Here is a 17,665-nt window from a genome sequence, read left to right as displayed (position 1 = left end):
GTTGCCAGCTGGATGTGGCACCATTCACCACCACTCTCTGGGCTCGGCCCTCCAGCCAGTTCCTAACCCAGCGCAGAGTGCTGCTGTCCAAGCCACAAGCTGCCAGTTTGGCCAAGAGTTTGCTGTGGGGGACAGTTAGAGTTGGTTATGATCTCTGGTGGGAGGCCAAGAAGCAAATGGGTGTTTCCCAGATTCACAGATTGCACTGGGTTGGCAGACACCCTCAAAGGTCAGGTCATCTTGTCCAACCTCCCTGCAGTGAGCAGGGACACCTTCAGCTAGATCAAGGCTGCCCAGGGCCACATCAAGTCTCACTCATTGAGTTTCACTCATGTTCTTTTAGCATGGCAGAGACACCATTATGGAACGAGGAGTGAATGTGAAGCCTTTGAGCCTTGACCACTACAGGCACCATAGCACAGGATGAAAGGCTAAGAACCAGTTTCATTTGTAAAAGACAAATAAACTCTGATTGCAAAGCTCAAGGGCAAAGTCCCTTGTAGTCTGCAGAGTAACAATGCTTCTAAGCCATGTTGCACATAAACGTGGACATTCCTCACCCTCTTGCGTGCTCATCTTTTAAACCAGCTCTGTGCCTGCTCTCAAGGTGCTACTCAGCTTGTGAAGAACTTGTATCCACACCAGCAAATAAAGCCCAGCTACTGCCATCACTGACAGAGGGAGGTCCTCCCCTCAGCTATCTCAACACCTTATACAGTCAGTCCAGTCTGAGTTTCACTTCAGTCCTCAAGCTTCACTGAAGTATGCTCTTAGCACAAGTATGTAAATAGGATTTAGGTAGCACCTAGGCCTGAGGTTGTCCCTTTGAAGAGGGATGTTTCATTCTGTCGGAGCACAGGGCAAGCTACCAGTTGGACAAGTGATTTGAGCAGGAATCCAGTGGATGGAACTCAGGCAACAAACAGTTGAACAAATGTTGAAGTAAGAGTTTGTACAGATGAAGCTGTGGTAACTGACCTGCAGTCCCTCCAGCCCACAGTTACTGCTGACTGCAGCAATACTGCTGCTGTGCAGAGTTGCATTTCTGGTTTGTTAGCCTGGTTTGCTCATAGCACCTGCTATCCACAACTAGCCAGCACCAGTTCAAACCCTAAAAGATGAACAGCACAGGTCTGGTGCAGTTCAGTATCCCTCAGACAGATTGGAAGAGCTCTGGGAAGGCCATCAGGACATTCAGGGTCCTAAAGCACATGATGTACAGTAACAGGCTGAGGTGTCTGGGTTTGTTTAGACAGGGAGAGCCATGGAATCTAACTGCCTAAATGGGCATTACAGTGAAGATAGGGCCAACAATATAACCAAGGTGCCCACAGAAAGAAGGCGAGGCAGCAGTCAGAGGCCGCAACAAGGAAAATTCCCACTGAACATGAGAATCTTCAGCCATGAGAATGCTAAAGCACAGTAAGAGGCTGCCCAGAGGTTAACAAAACATCTGCCTCTCATTTTTTTTCAGAACTTGACTGGACCACATCCTGCTTTAAATTTGATGTTAGCCCTGCCTTGAACACAGGGTTGGACCAGATTGCTGTCACCTGTCTATTCCATCGTAATTTTTTCCATGATCTCTGTAACTAGGACTGAAACTGAGAAGGTTTAAATACTATATGGAGGAACACTACTCCACATACAAAAAACCATCAGAGTGCAGAGCCTCTGCCTAGAAAACTTGAAGCACCGTGTAAGTGAAAAGACTATGTGTGAGAACTCACTGTTTGAATTTGTCTCTAAGAAAATTAGTTTCTTGGCAGCTAACTTGCTCTTTATGGACTTCTAGCCAGTGAAAGTTCTTTAATTACCCCTCTCCATTCTCTACCTCTTCTTCAGCCTTGACAGAAGGCAGGTGAAATATACCACATTTGTTTAGGAACATTAACTACTTTTCCCCCTCACTCTCAAATGAGATTTTGTCTTTATATATTCATAAGCTGACTGTGGGGGGAGTAAATAATTTTTAAAGAAAAAGAACAAAAAAACTTTTTTTTATTTCAAATGCTTGAAGTATACTTCAATATTGCATCTTACAGAAACAGCTAGAACAAGTACACATGCAAGGAGCTTTCCAGTTCTCAGCCATACACAGTTCAGAATGTGATACAGAAAAGAGTGAACATGCATTATTTTTTCTTTGATGAGCAGAACAAGTGTTCAAATTAAACTGAAGTGGAGCACAATCCATATATTGCAAAACCCTATTTCAGTTAGCTGCTATGACCTAAGTAGGCAATTTTGTGGAACGTGAAGTTACTTATCATCACATGTTGAATACTTCTGTCTCAGCTTTTACCAAACAAGCTTCCCTCCTCCCTCAATCTTCTTAATCTTCTAATAACATTTGCAGCTAGAAGCTCAACAGCTCTAATAACAACGAACTCTCTACTGAGTCAGATGGATGTAATATGAGTATTAACCAAAGTCCTGTCCTTTCCACTTCTTTCATAATTAGTGGAGGCTCATATGTTCTGGAGCCTCTGGTGGGAGCCCTTGGGTGAACACACAGGAACCAAAACGGCAACAGAAAAACAACCAAACAAGAATCCAAGGACCCCGCTGAGCCCCTCATTGTACAAATGCCAAACACCACCAGCAGTCTGCATATACACGCTTAAAGCCAGGAATAAAATAAAAAGAAGCAACACCATAAATTTAAGGAATCAGCTCTGAAAACAAGATTAGCAGCTGTGGCTTTAAAAAAAAGTAAAAAAAAAAAAAAAAAAGAGAAAGAAAGAGTCACGTTTCCATTACAGAAACTGCACTTTGTTAGCCAGCAGGAGGATTGAGAGCCATACCACTACAAATTCTGTCTCATGGCCATTCTTACCCAGCGTAAGAACCTGGACAGTTTGGTATAGACACCATATTTGCCTTTCTTTGCACATCCTTCTCCCCAGCTAACAATTCCAGTAACAAAATAAGTATCCTTATATCTGGTCACATGGGGGCCTCCACTGTCTCCTTGACACGCATCTTTTTGCTCTGTCTCATAACCAGCACAGAACATGTTTTCTGTTATTGCAAAGTTAGTGGATTGCTTGCAAGTGTTCCTATCAACATAGGGGACTTCAAGCACTTTCAGTTTCTTGGACAGTCGTCCACCCTCAAATTCACGTCCAAAGCCACTAACCATCCCAGATCTTTGGTTCATCAGAACTTCATTAGCAAAGTCTGCTTCAGGGAGGCAAGCTGCGATAACGTACTCAGAAAACGTTATCGGTTCCTTCAGCTTTATTAAGGCTATGTCGTTATCGTATGTCTCGGCGATGTATTTGGAGTGAACAAGTATTTTGTCCACAGTATGCATCGTTTCAGACTGCTCTTTCTCTTCTCTGTCCACTTCACCTGCATGAGATTATTGAAAAGTTGATTAATATGGAGATAGCATAATTAAGAACAACCTTGACAGAGGAGGAGATTAACATACCCATTCTTAACACTCTGCATAAGGCTTTACGCTACACAAACTATAAAAATGTATTGCAATAGTTACTAGCAGTGCCTGGATCAGCTTCAGTTCCAAGCTTTTGTCCATGGAGATTTTGGTACCAGTTTACATAAAGCATAAACCCATTGAGCTAAATGAACACAACTTTGGGTGGAAGCTCTTACAGGAGCTTAAGCCTGGCTTGTAGAAGAAGAGAAACTGGCCAGGGTCAAGACCAAAACAGTGCAAATATAAAGTTTTGCTGATGCTGTTTCATGCCTCACATGTGAGGCTGTCATAATTTGAGCCTGCTGCTTCTTCCTGTAGTCAGTGTGTCATAGCTTTCCTGAGCGTTCCTATACAAACAAATCTGCATGTTTCAGGTGTGCCTGGAATGATCAGCTTTCTGAAGAAGCACTACTGTGATGAATACAATGCTAGCCAATATTTCAAGAACATTTGTTCTTAATCACTTCCAATTAGCTAGCAAAAAAAAGAAAGGGATGTACCATTATCACCTCCTGTATCAGCTATCTCTGTTTTTACAAAGCAGGATGTCCAGAATAACAAGAAATAATAAAAAGCAACAAAGTAGCAAATCATAAGAAATAAAGTAATATGACTACATCTCACACAAGATTTAGAGCACAGAGGACTAGTCCACAACACATGTTCAAACGTCAGAGGAGTGAAATAAATAAGCACTTACCAACAACAACTTTAATTTCTTTAGATTGGTTCATACAATGAGCTGCAGTAAGTATAAAATTTTCAGTTAAAATAGTTCCACCACAAAACTCTTCCCCTTCCTCATTTAACAGAACAGCCTGCAAAAAAAACCAAACCAAACCAAAAAAAAGATGGTAAGTGTAGAATTAACTTAAATGAGCTATAAGCTATAAACAGGTAACTGATTTCTCTGCACATTATATACAGGCTTATTACGATAACATTTATGACTTGGCAGGTATGCCCTAGTATTGCATACACATGAGCAAGCATGTGCTACAGAATCTAGATTGTCTTTACATGATGTAGATGCTCCACCCCACCTCACCTCACTCCCAGTTCTTAGTTATGTCTTTTAGGAACAAGCCACTGATTGAGTAGGGGATACTGCAGCCTCCAAATCACACCATTCCTTGGACTTACCACCCCAAAGAACTGCTGTCCAAATTCTGTTCCTGTTTGACCCCTCCCTTAGTGTCCCAAATGCTGAAACTCATTTTGGCTGATCCAAACTGAAGAGGAAAATTTTGATGTGTGAAGCAAATGCATGCTTTCTTTGACATGCTCTCAGGTATGCTACCTGAATGGGCTGCTCTAAGGCAGGAATGGAAGATAATATACAAAAATTACACTGGTAGGCCAGCATGACTCAAAAGCCCTCTTGGTGACAGCATCATCAACATTGTAAGACTGCAGTTCACATAACAGCACATCTAAGTGCTCAGGTTCCTACAACTCAGCTAGATCCAACTACAAATAGCCTGCTACATGGGTAACACTCAGAAGGCCACCAGGTGACATGAACAACGCTTGCTCTCAGAAACGCACTCTGCGTACACACAGAGCACAAACACCAGCTTTACCTGCCATGGACACTCTCCAAGGAGACACTCATCACCACCTACTATCCTGGTAATGACATGTGGATTCTTGTTACTTGTTTCATTTCCAGGACTGACGGTTGGGCTTTCTGTGGTAGTAACAAAGTCCTCCTCCAAAATTGTCCCATTTGTGGAAGGGCCATCTTGATCACTAATTACACTGCTATTGTCAGAAGGTAAAATAACTGACCTTTTCTTCCTTTTCACAAAAACTCTTCCACATGGATACTTTACTGTAAAGACAAGAATGTAAAAATTAGAGATGGACAGAAGTGTCGGCACAAGAGGAAATTCCTTAACACCACCATCTCACAACAAACCAGTTGATGCAGCTGTCCTGCTCTCAAAACACTAGCAAAACCTTGGCAGATGCAATAAAGGAGAAAGACCAGATGGTTTGAAAAGAACAGGCATCTTATAGTCCTAAAACTCATCCATAGGTTCAGTCTCTGGACAATGCTTTCAAAGCATTTAAAATGTAAAACATCATCTTCAGTTGCTGACATTGCTATATTCATGTACTTGCTCTTACTAAAACCATCTTACATTAAGAAACTGAGTGAAGTGTTTTATTTTAGGGCTCAGGACAGAAACGTATTATTAGAGGATATGAAAACGACATCAGGAGTGTATCTTGACTTATCCTCCCTCCTCCCTCCTCCCTGTTAAAATATAACAAAAATGTATAAATGTAAATAGCATTAATTATAATTATTTAATGTACCCAATTACTATTTGATTATGTTAACTAAAATCTAAAGCAGGAAAGTTTGTGAGCTGCTATTTCTTATGGAGTATAAGTGTTTAAGTAACTGCAATCACTTGTCTCCTGAGACCGTGGAGTCTTCTCAGGGAATTCTGTGAAAGGCACTTTTCAAAGGGTTCCAAATGAGCTAAATTTTGGTAAGTCCATTGCATCACATCACAAATGGAAGGCTTTGGAAATCAGTTTGCCTCAGTGTTAAATCTATGGCACAAATACTGATGGTTCGAAAGACATTTTTAACCTGTGAAACAAGTCTCACCAGCATCGCTGTTAGTTTGTTACATGGCTTCATACCTGCTGAAACACAGTGTTTGCCATCTTCTGCTAGGGTGTACCCTTTTGCACAGGAACACACAACAGCCTTCTGAACACTTTTTTTGATGCTGCAGAACTGTTCACAGTCACCATTGTTTATTTTGCAGTACTTTGGTATGACTGTAAGAGAGATGTTTGAAGAAAAACTGTAAATAAGCATTGACTTCACAGAAGACTTCAGAGTTCACCAAATTGAACTGCACTCTTTAAGCAGGATCTGTATCTCCACCTGTAAAATACCTGAAGCACAGCTTAGTAAGAACATGAGTGGAGCTTAGCAAGAACATACTTGTCAAGTCCAAGTGAGCCCAGTGGCCATGTCAGGGTGAGTTTAAAATGCAGAGATAAAGTGACAGGGGTGAAACGAATAAAACACTGACAGACAAGTCCACATGTTGGTAAATCCTCACACAATTCTTCCCTCCTGCCTTTAAACATAGCTTTCCATCACTCCCCTCAGTCCTGTGTCTGAACTTCAGTTCCACACATTTTTACTTCTTGGCTATTGACAGACGCTTCAGGGACATCATTAGGGTAGTAGCTGTATGAGACAGAAATGAGACTCAGGAAGGATTTATATTAAAAAAAAAATGATTCCTTGCAAAGCTGAAAAAGTCTCTGCACTGTTTACTGGCACCTGCTTTCTTTGGTTCTTCACTGTGGTGAGCTGAGAAGAGAGGTTGTACTTCTGAGCTTGGAACAATGACTCTTTAATATAACAATCCTGTGCTTCTTAGTTTTATCGTCATATTTTGGGGATTCAAGCTCATGCAAAGACACTCTATCATAACTAGCAGGACTTTCTTTGGGGCAAGTGTAACTTCAGAACACTTCAACACTATTCAGCTGTAGAGCCACCAGGGCTTTGTGTTTCTGGTACTGTCCTCCAACTCATCCTTGATTGCCATACAATTCTACCCGGTTTTTGAAGATGCAAATAACGCTCACTAAGAAAGAATTAACTATGATTCAGTTCCCTGGAAATTTATTGCCACAGTTCTCTAAAGCAGAAACCTACCAAATTCACAGTTTTTGCCTTGATAACCATCCAGGCACGAGCAAGTGTAGGAAGCAATTCCATCTTTACAATGTCCACCATAGTGACACGGATTTGAGCTGCACTGGTCCCCATCTACAAAAACAAAATTTTTTTAAGAGTGTAAGCGTTTTCAGTGAACTCTGAAGGGGTGCTGGTTTTAATTCGCAGTATTTCATCTTTCTCTTGAAAATCTATGTCCTGTGAGTTGACACATTCCAGACACAACAGTCTAAATGCAGTCTAGCTTTGGTGGCTACTGTATGACACCATGTACACAAGCCTTTCTTTGTAGGAAGATAAAGTAATACATCATGGTCAGAGTATACATCATTTACAGTGAAGGCTGTAAAAGCGGACAGGACATTTCTACCTTGCAGTTGCTGTCTAAAGATATTAACCTTTTATTAACCATTTCCATGCAATTTGTACATAGTAAGGACAACTCAACTCTTATTTCTTTAAAGGTCATTTCATCACTTCTGCGTGTACACCTGCAGTGCTGTTCATTTAAACAAACAGACATCAGTATATTAATCAGAAGAAAAACAAACCAAAAAATGCTTTGCAAAGCCCTGCTAAATTCATGTGTGCAGACCAAATTTCCTATTGTATCTGCTGAGGTATACGCTTCAGCCGCAAAAAAATAAGCTCTTACCTCACACTCTCCACATCTACACTGGGATCTCCTACATTTCAAAGGTAGATCTACAGCCTTTCCTCCATCCCATGACCTAGACACAACAGGCTGATCTGACTCCATGGCCACAGCCACATGTACCTCACACAGTTACATGTATTAAAGTGAGGTTTAACTATCTTTGCAGACATGCTCCATGTATCAGCCCTTTCTCCCACTCCCACACTGATGCCCACAGACATGGTCTCTCTGTGATGGTTTGAAACTGTCTTTTTAATTTTTTCCTTGCAAAATTCAAAACAGAGAAAGTGAAAGAGTGTAAATAAGTCACTATTGGGTGTAAGAAAGCACAATAACAATTGTTCTAAACACTTCCATTGGATAGATAGAAATGTTTAAGAACTATTACCCAAAACAAAGTAGGCATTCTGCACATTCTGCGTTCGGCAGTGGGGGCAGTTGCTGGGCTGTCTGGTTGCTGTTTCTTCTTCTCTTCTGGCTGAAGATAACACGTACTGACCTTGGCAGCTAAGTTAACAACTTTCTGCTTAACTATCTCTGCTTCTCTGTCCAGGGGGGTCTGGGGGGAAGCTCCTGGGAGAGACAGAGGCCCCTTTGGGAGGGTCCCCTTGGGGGGAAGCAAAGGGAGATCGGTTGTGCTTTTTCTGTTGATTGTATATATTTGTAAATGTTGTGAATTTTGTATATTTGTACATATTCATTGCATTTCATCATAGATTTTAGACTCTGCTTGTAAATACAGCCTTCATTTGCTTACAGACTGGGCTAGCCTGGTTACTTGTTGGGGGGGGGGGGGGGAAATTTCAGCTCACACCTACACACTCTCCCATTCAGTGACCTGCTGTAATACATGTGTCCCCCCACCAAATGATCCTGCTGGGCTCTTCTGCATTGTGCAATAAGAAAAGCATAATATCTGGACAAGTGACACTTGCTTAATTCATTGGTTTAGGTCTTCACTTCATTTTGGTATTTTACCACCTGTTCTACCTGTTTGGAACAGCTGGAAGAACAGCAGTGTCCATGGAGGAGGCAAGATGTCAATGTGCACTTGCAGCCCAGAAAGCCAACCAGATCCTGGGCTGCATCAAGAGAAGTGTGGCCAGCAGGTCGAGGGAGGTGATTCTCCCCCTCTACTCAGCTCTGGTGAGACCCCACCTGGAGTACTGCATCCAGTTCTGGAGCCCCTATTACAAGAGGGATATGGACATGCTGGAACGTGTCCAGAGAAGGGCCACCAGGATGATCAGAGGGCTGGAGCACCTCTCCTATGAGGACAGACTGAAAGAGTTGGAGCTGTTCAGTCTGGAGAAGAGAAGGCTCCGAGGTGACCTTATTGTGGCCTTCCAGTATCTGAAGGGGGTCTACAAGAAAGCTGGGGAGGGACTTTTTAGGATATCAGGTAGTGACAGGACTAGGGGGAATGGAACAAAGCTGGAAGTGGGGAGATTCAGAGTGGATGTGAGGAAGAAGTTCTTCCCCATGAGAGTGGTGAGAGCCTGGAATGGGTTGTCCAGGGAGGTGGTTGAGGCCCCATCCCTGGAGGTGTTTAAGGCCAGGCTGGATGAGGCTCTGGCCAGCCTGATGTAGTGTGAGGTGTCCCTGCCCATGGCAGGGGGGTTGGAACTAGATGATCCTTGTGGCCCCTTCCAACCCCAACTGATTCTATGATTCTAAGCTGCTCATCCTAAAGATCCAGTTTGACACATCCATGGTGGCTTTGCCTGTGATCTCATCTGCTGAAGTTTTATCTGCCACAGGGAACATGTGCTCGGCTTTGTGCACTGCCCCAACATCTCAACACCCCTCCTGTACCTATACATGGCCAAACCCAAGAGTGCTCCGCAGGCTGCGTCTGCGTGGTCCACCACAGAGGCATTGAAGACTGATGTCCATCCTCAACAGAAGGAAGGTGAAACCACCATTTACCAAAAGAAAGACAGATTTGAAGCCTGAAGCACAGCTCCTTGTTTCTGCCTCCTCTGCAGTGCCAGAGCATTCCATTCTGCAGAGATCTTGGCTAAGCAGCATCCTACTAGTGGTGTCCCCCAGGGATCAGTTCTGGGCCCCATCCTGTTCAATATCTTTATTGTTGATCTGGATGAGGAGATTGAGTCCATCATCAGTAAATTTGCAGATGACACCAAGCTGGGAGCAGGTGTTGATCTGTTAGAGGGTAGAAGGGCTCTGCAGAAGGACTTTGACCGGCTGGACAGATGGGCAGAGTCCAGCAGGATGGCATTCAACAAATCCAAGTGCCAGGTGCTCCACTTTGGCCACAACAACCCCATGCAGAGCTACAGGCTGGGGTCAGAGTGGCTGGAGAGCAGCCAGGTGGAAAGGGACCTGGGGGTACTGGTTGACAGGTGCCTGAACATGAGCCAGCAGTGTGCCCAGGTGGCCAAGAGAGCCAATGGCATCCTGGCCTGCATCAGGAATAGTGTGGCCAGCAGGAGCAGGGAGGTCATTGTACCCCTGTACACAGCACTGGTTAGGCCACACCTTGAGTACTGTGTCCAGTTCTGGGCCCCTCAGTTTAGGAAAGATGTTGAATTGCTGGAGCATGTCCGGAGAAGGGCAACGAGGCTGGGGAGAGGCCTTGAGCACAAGCCCTATGAGGAGAGGCTGAGGGAGCTGGGACTGTTTAGCCTGGAGAAGAGGAGGCTCAGGGGTGACCTCATTGCTATCTACAACTACCTGAAGGGAGGTTGTAGCCAGGAGGGGGTTGGTCTCTTCTCCCAGGCAACCAGCAGCAGAACAAGAGGACACAGTCTCAAGCTGTGCCAGGGGAGGTTTAGGCTGGAGGTGAGGAGAAAGTTCTTCACAGAGAGAGTGGTTGGCCATTGGAATGTGCTGCCCGGGGAGGTGGTGGAGTCACCATCCCTGGAGGTGTTCAAGAGGGGATTGGACGTGGCATTTGGTGACATGGTTTAGTGGTCATGAGGTCTTGGGTGACAGGTTGGACTTTGATGATCTTTGAGGTCTTTTCCAACCTTATTGATTCTGTGATTCTGATCCTACTTTAGATTTTCCCTACACTGATTCTCTGCAACACTGATGAAGGCTTTACTTGAAATTTCAGCCTGTAGGGTTCATCCCCTGCTTACAGGCTTGTGAAAGTCTGCATCTTCTGTGTAGCAACTGTCTTTAGTTTTCTGCAGACTCCAAAGAAAAAGTGAGGTGTCTTTGATCAACATTTCTGAGGTACTCCTAACGTGGAAGCTGGCCACATACCTTTTGGAGAACACAGTACCAAACACTAACATACAAAAAATCTGCCCTGCATAGTGACTACGAAGATTAGAACCCTAATAAACACAACTCAGACCTTTGAAAAACAAGAATCCAGAAAGACTTGATGGGTAGCATCTGCTAATCTACTGGCATCTCTTTCTTGAATGTCAAACAGTTCTATAGAAAAGACATCCCACAAAATGCTCCGTAATACAGGAATGCCCAACAGCCTGGCATGGAATGTGTCATTAACTGGCAAGTGACTGTGTGATAGAGTTTAATGACTTTGTGTTGGCCACGGCATTTAAGTGCCACCCTCATCTAGGACTATTCACATCAGGAATTCCCCCATCCAGAGCTGCCCCTCTGGAGGATAACTGACCAGCAGAATCTCATGCCCAGTTTCTGCTCCTCACTGTCCTTTGCATGCCAAGGGCCACTGTCCTGGTTTTAGCAAAGATAAAGATCATCCCAGCACTTGCAGGTAGCTGAACCTTGTCTTCAAACGAAGCAACTGGGTTCAAGCAACAGCAAGGCAGTGAATCAGATTCCTTCTTCACAGGAAACACAATGTAAGGGTGTCCTACACTGAAGGGAGAAGGGAGTGGTTCCTTAAGATGTACATCCTTTTTAACCTTGCAATAAGGAGGCTTAATTCTTTAAACAAATGCAGCATGTTTCTTACCTACATAGATGTTCCAGAATTCCTCCTACAGGTTGGTGTAGGGAAAGGGGAATAAAAGGAGACAGAAAGAGTCAGATGAGAATTACTCGGTTCTTCAGAAAAATATGGGAGCTTTCATACAGAGGATACTTGCAGCTAACAGTTGTTAAAACAAACATTTACCTTATAGGCATAGCTGCTACTACCATTTAATAAATTAAAGCCATATGACCCATCTATAGTGCCCAGCTCTACAAAACCAAGTCTCATACCATTTTCAGAACTATCTACAACTCCTTAGAGATTTCCCAATGTGCGTCACTTAGCACAAGGCACTTCATTTCTTGCATAATTGTATCTTAAATTCAGTCAAAACTAATGGAATTTACATTCCTGTAATGTCAAATTCTCAGTCTCAGCTCCCTCCTCTCCATACTCCGATCAATGAGGGCCTCAGAAATCCTGAGATTTAAAAATATTTTGCTCAATTTGCATTCCTCTTTCCCTCTGCACTGAGGACTCCAGGTATGCTGTCTGTCCAAGACAGTCCTTTCCAGTGACATTGGGGCACTGCTCAGAACAGGCTGTGCTGGTTCTGCTATGGATCAGCCAACCTTTATGCTCCGAAGTACCCTGGCAATGCACCCATGAATCCCCACCCAGGTCATCTCAGGGCCACTCCAAGAACGTTCTGGCATCAAGTAACGCCAAAGTGAAATGCATCTGGCCTCAACCCCAGTTTCAGGGCTCTTCTTAACAGACTAGGTACACCTGATGTGCCCAATTCCCCTCCACTGCCAGTCGCTTCAAGTTTTCAAGCATCTTTTCTGCTGACCCCAGTCTCCATAGTTGTCCCATCTCTTTAACTCCCCCTTGAGCTTGGGAACAGATCGCATTTCTGTCTAAAGTCAGGCAGCCATCGGGGTAGGGCAGGTGATACAAGAGTCACACATATAAACTTCATCCCGTGTGGGCAATTTAACATTAAGGCATGTAAGAACTGACCACAGTGTGCATTTCATCAGTTTGGATACTGAAAAAGAGAGTCACAAAATGATAAGCACTACAGAGCTGCTTGAGGTAAGTTTGACAGAAATCTCCCATGTCAGCATTTGTTTTTTCAACCTTCCCATGGATTCTCCACCTAAGAAGTCTTGACCATATTCATGACATTCAGCTACACCTCCAGAGAGGCTGAATGGGTAGCATCAAGGTATTTAAAGGTCAAACACCTCACAGTGTGTGGTAGTTTTAAGACCACGCTGCAACACAGTGGAAATTAAACAGATCAAAACAGGTAAAAGAATGGAGGCCTTAACATGAGCCAGCCTTGCAAGAGCTAAATTAAGAATTATCAGATGTTTATGCCTTAGCAAATCCAACCACAATATTTATTCTTTAAGTGACTGGGAGTAATTTTTGAGTTTTGATGGTCAGCTCAAAAACCCTTAATATATTTTATAAACACAAAATATATAGACTTATGTTTCCTATTTACTTAATCCTTACAGTTTTCTCCTGGTCTTCAAAGGCTTCTCTCGCTTCTTCTTTTGAGCAGCGCTCCTCAATGCATTCTCTTTCAATATTCCCTTGCTTAAATTCCTCCAAAAATGAGTTAGCACGCTTTGTCCTTTCCAAGAAATTATCAGCATTTTCTTTCTTGATGAATACTAGGCAAAAGAGAAAATCATACAGCTGTCAGGTAACATTTGGTGGTGTCATTAGAAATATGTCATTAGAAATATGTGAAGCAGAAACAGAACCAAAGCAGACCCTTTCACCACTCTACCCTTACACAACATTACCTGCAGAGTTACTCTTCACACAGGCTAATACATCTCAGGATCTCTCAAAGCAGTCTCTCTCTGAGAATCAGCAACTCCAGAACAAACTGTAGGTTCCCAAAATTATCTGCTACTATGTTTAGTCTTGAAAACAAGAACATGCAGGTTGTAGCTGAGGGCTTATATTTCTGGTGCTCTTGCTCAAGACTCCAGTCTTGAACAGAACGACTCTCTCTGAAGGCCAGAGAGACTGCATTCCTTGATTTGGTTTTAAAGCTGACTACTAGGCAACATCATTGCCTGCTCCAGGGGCTTGTAGCTTAGAAATTAAATGCCATACAAACTCAAGATGCAGTAATGTATCTGCTGACAGATGGGAAAAGTTCTTGTATGAGTTCTACTGCCACTCACATCCCAAATTCCACTACACTGCACTGGCATCTTCCTTCCCTTGGAAATGCTTGCACACTTCTCTAGAAATGTTCCTGTGTTACTGATATGTGTATGCAGGTAGAGCCAAGGCATCTGTGTTCTAAGATTTAACACAGAGCAGAAGCAAACAAACATCAGCTTTAGCAGGAAGTACAGCCTGAGGTCAGTTTGCTGGGCTGTTTTATTTTTTTAAAAGTTTGGTGCCTTCAAGTTCAGGATGCAAGTAGCTGTAAATTTAAATCGAAGGATCAGAGGCATTAAACTGAGCTCAGCAGGCATTACCAGACAGGAAAATCAGAAACAACACTGGAGTAAATAAATGGCTAATTATCCCATAAACCTCATATATTCTGGGAAAGTTTGCAGTGTTTGGAAGCTGGCATTTAATTATGTTCTAAGCACCTGGAATTTACAGAGAAAAATATCCAGTCATAGTCTGGAGTATGGAAGACAGTGCTGCACATGGCACTTCAAGGTCAGTGGCTTACGCTCAGTGGGCAGCTTGCATGTGCCTTCTGGGCTATTCTTCATGAAGCTCAATTCAGCAATAAATAAACTTGCTGATTGCAATCATCATACACCCTAATATCCTATAAGAATACACGGAAGGGACTTATTCTGCTTTCACTGAAATTGGTGCATCAGTCAGAGGCAGCCAAATTCTGCTAGTGCTGTTTACATTAAGCAATCCCATAGAGCCCATGCTTAATTTCCAGAAAGGCTCCTCTCAAGGAAGACTTACGGAAAGCACTTGTAACTTGTAGGTCAGCAACTGTTAGTTCATTCACCCACTATCTTATTTGTCCTTACATCTCCCGCTGCAGTGACAGCAAAGTGACAGGATGCAGCTGGTGGGGTTATTGCCTCCATAGCTCTTGGCCTTCACATCACCCAAGTACCCTTGAACTAGCCAATTAGTCTTCCAAGGCTGGCTGTTCTCTTTACCAAGCTTTCTGTCATGCTTCCATCTTCAGAGATATCACAGAGCAACAGGCATTGGTCAGCTGAAGCAGCACATTCCAGAAATGTAAGGAAGACCTAATTTTAAAGCCTAAAGCAGGCTGACTCACTGAAGGAAGAGTTACCGACTTTTGAAAGGGTACTTTCTGTTGCTGCTCTGGACTTTGGTGTTGACCTCAGTGACACTGAGGGACACCCTCCACCCCTGCTGCCCAGCCTTCTCCACGGCCGAGACCACCGAACCAAGCCTTGGGCAGGCTTCCCCTCACAAGCACCCCGGTGCAAAAGGCAGGGTGGGCCAGCAATCCCATTTTATAGAGGGGAAACAGGAGGGCTTCAGGAGACTGGAAAAAGCCTCGAGGGGCCGTCACGGGACGCAGCACCGCTGGGGCTCAAGCGCCTCGAGGTGCACCCTGGAGCTCCCTGCCCCCCGACAGAGCTTGCCCGTCTCTCGGCGGGGTGCCAGGCTCAGCACAAGTGCAGGTGCAGACAAGACATGCCCTGGAGTGCCCAATTCGTCTCCAGCCGCTTCCTAGCAGCCGCAGTCGCCCGCGCAGGCAGGGGCCGGCATGGTCCCTCATCGGCGGGGGTGGGAAGACTTCTGTCCCTCACGGAGTCGGTGGCGGGAGCCCCTGGCCTGCAGCAGCGTTCCGTCGCCGCCTCCCGCGTTCCCCCGACAGTCCCTCAAGAGCTGTGAGGAGGGGCCATGCCCACCTTGCCCTCTCAAGTAAAGAAGGTGCCGCCTTACCCCCTCCTTCAGCCCGGAGCTCGCCTGCCAGCGCCGCGCAGAGCAGGAGGAGAAGCTGGCGGCCGGCCATAGTAGTGCGGACCCCCCGGCTGCTGGTCCGGTGGGGTCGCGCCGCGCCGGGACAGGTCTGATGGGGTGGGAGCCGAAGCCTTCACAACCTCGGGCGCAGAGAGACTGAAGCGTCGTTGCTTCACCCTGCCCAGAAATAGCGGAAGCGTCGGGGAAGGAGGAAAGCTGCCACAGGATTTCTCAGCCGGGGGGCCGGCCTGATGAGGAGGCTCTTCTTATTTATGTTTCGGTGTTGTTTTTTTGTTTTGTTTTGTTTGCCTTTTTTTTTTTTTTAACCCAAGGAAGCCGTGTTTGGTTTTTGGTATTTTTCTATTTCCGTGGGATACGCAATCTCAAAACCCGGCTGGCGTGGTCCCGGCCGGGCGTTGGCAGGTGTGGGGCTATACGCCGAGCAGGGGCAAGGGCAGGCTCCCCTTTAAATCAGCTGTCAGCTGTGCAGCTCCCACCCGCGTTTCACACATCCCAGCACTCTAACCTGCCGGCTCCGTGCTTTCGACACACAGAGACTAGTGACCTCGGCCTGGCGCTCGCCGGGAGTCGGCCGCCGTCTGCTCTTTTTGGGGGAGTTTGCCCTCGGTTGTGCCCTGCGAGGTCTCTGTGCGCTGTGGAGACCAGGGCTTTGGTGCTTGCAGAGCCTGTCGTCGGGTCTCGTTCTTCTTGGCTTGGTTAAAGCAAGGTGTTATATTTAAAATATACCTAAACCCCAGCTTTGTTTTGAAAGACTCGCTCTGTGCAGACATTAGTACTGGTTGTTTTCTTTCATAATTTTTCCCATTTTCTGCAAGATAATGGTTTGTTCATAAATGTCAATATTTATGCTGGAATTTCACAGAGGAAAAATCATGCTATGGAATATGGAAAACCCAACACTGTTCTAGCTTCAGGGGCCTAAAGGGATGATTTTTTAATGCTGAGTGTCTTTAAGTAAAAATGAAGCTTTATTTGCTGCTGCTAGTTACCTTCTTCCCTTCTGCTGTTGTATATGCTTTTCATATATGCTTTTCATGCTGAAAGACCTCTTGTATCTCAAATCTCTAGAATCAGATGCCTTCCCCAGTTCAGTTCACTAATGAACAATATACTCTTGTCCTATGTCAGTAAAGCAGGTTAAAGGATATTCAGTATTCCATGGTATATGCACCATATAGTGTCAGTGTTTTCTCCTATAGTAGAGTATGGTCAGTTTTAGTTGCCTTATTTAATGTTAAAGTTTTGTGAGTGAGCTGCTATTCAGCATGATTTGAGTGAATCCAAAGTGTAAGTTTTGCATAAGATACTTAAACTGTTTTCTAATCTGGTCAGTTTTCTCTCCCTCACCTCTTCACTGTTTTCATGCTTACATTAGAAGGTGCATTTCTTAGTGATATAGCTGCTGGCAGTTTCTGAGCACTTTAGGTTCTACCATTTATGCATTAAGGCTTTGGAGAATGGTCTTTAGCCAGTGTTTTGCAGATGGTCAGAAAATTATCCTGTTCTGGTTTCAGATCTCAGGACAGAGAGTACAATTTAGATTATACTGGACAACAAATGAATCAAACATTTCCTTTCATTTACCCTCCTCTGTATCAACAAGCATAGTACCAAGGTAAAGATAAGATTAAATCAGTGGTATTCTTTACCACTCATAAATGTAAGGTTAAATATTACACATAATAGCCTTGCTGCAATAATCGTTGGTGCAAGAAGACTAAAATCAAGTTTTTGTAGCAGATCTGTAAATCTGGCATTAACCTTTTCCCAACTTTCTTGTCCCAGAGACTCTACAGTTCCTCCCTCTCAAATTTACCTGTTGCCACTGCATATTGTTGAAAGAAACTACTTTAACATAAGCTAAAAGGAATACTGTTTCTATTTTTTCTGCTATTGCATCAGGACCCATCAACATAGGAAGTTGTGAAAGCCAGAGGGATAAATGTGTTCAGAAGAGATTGCACACTTTTGTGGACA

General features: G+C 44.2%; 1 protein-coding gene across 1 annotated transcript; it reads right to left on the bottom strand.

The window, feature by feature from the left end:
* Positions 1-2,809: 2,809 nt before the first annotated feature.
* F10 (coagulation factor X) lies at positions 2,810-15,719 on the bottom strand. The gene is made up of 8 exons (XM_054384474.1): positions 15,650-15,719; positions 13,235-13,395; positions 11,747-11,771; positions 7,149-7,262; positions 6,110-6,250; positions 5,032-5,282; positions 4,149-4,266; positions 2,810-3,357 (listed from the first exon to the last, which is right to left on the bottom strand). The coding sequence occupies exons 1-8, from the start codon at positions 15,717-15,719 to the stop codon at positions 2,810-2,812; spliced, it is 1,428 nt and encodes a 475-aa protein (XP_054240449.1).
* Positions 15,720-17,665: the final 1,946 nt, after the last annotated feature.

Source organism: Indicator indicator, chromosome 1 (genome assembly GCF_027791375.1).
Source record: "Indicator indicator isolate 239-I01 chromosome 1, UM_Iind_1.1, whole genome shotgun sequence".
In the NCBI taxonomy this organism is placed as follows: Eukaryota; Metazoa; Chordata; class Aves; order Piciformes; family Indicatoridae; genus Indicator; species Indicator indicator.
Note: the sequence above shows the minus strand (reverse complement) of the source record. Positions and strands in the feature narration are given on the sequence as shown.

Coding starts and splice junctions, on each gene's coding strand:
- F10 (XM_054384474.1), bottom strand. CDS start 15,719: ATGGCCGGCCGCCAGCTTCTCCTCCTGCTCTGCGCGGCGCTGGCAGGC. Junction 11,772..13,234: donor TTGAAGACCAGGAGAAAACT/GTAAGGATTAAG, acceptor ACCAACCTGTAG/GAGGAATTCTGGAACATCTA. Junction 7,263..11,746: donor ATTCTGGAACATCTATGTAG/GTAAGAAACATG, acceptor TTGTTTTTGTAG/ATGGGGACCAGTGCAGCTCA.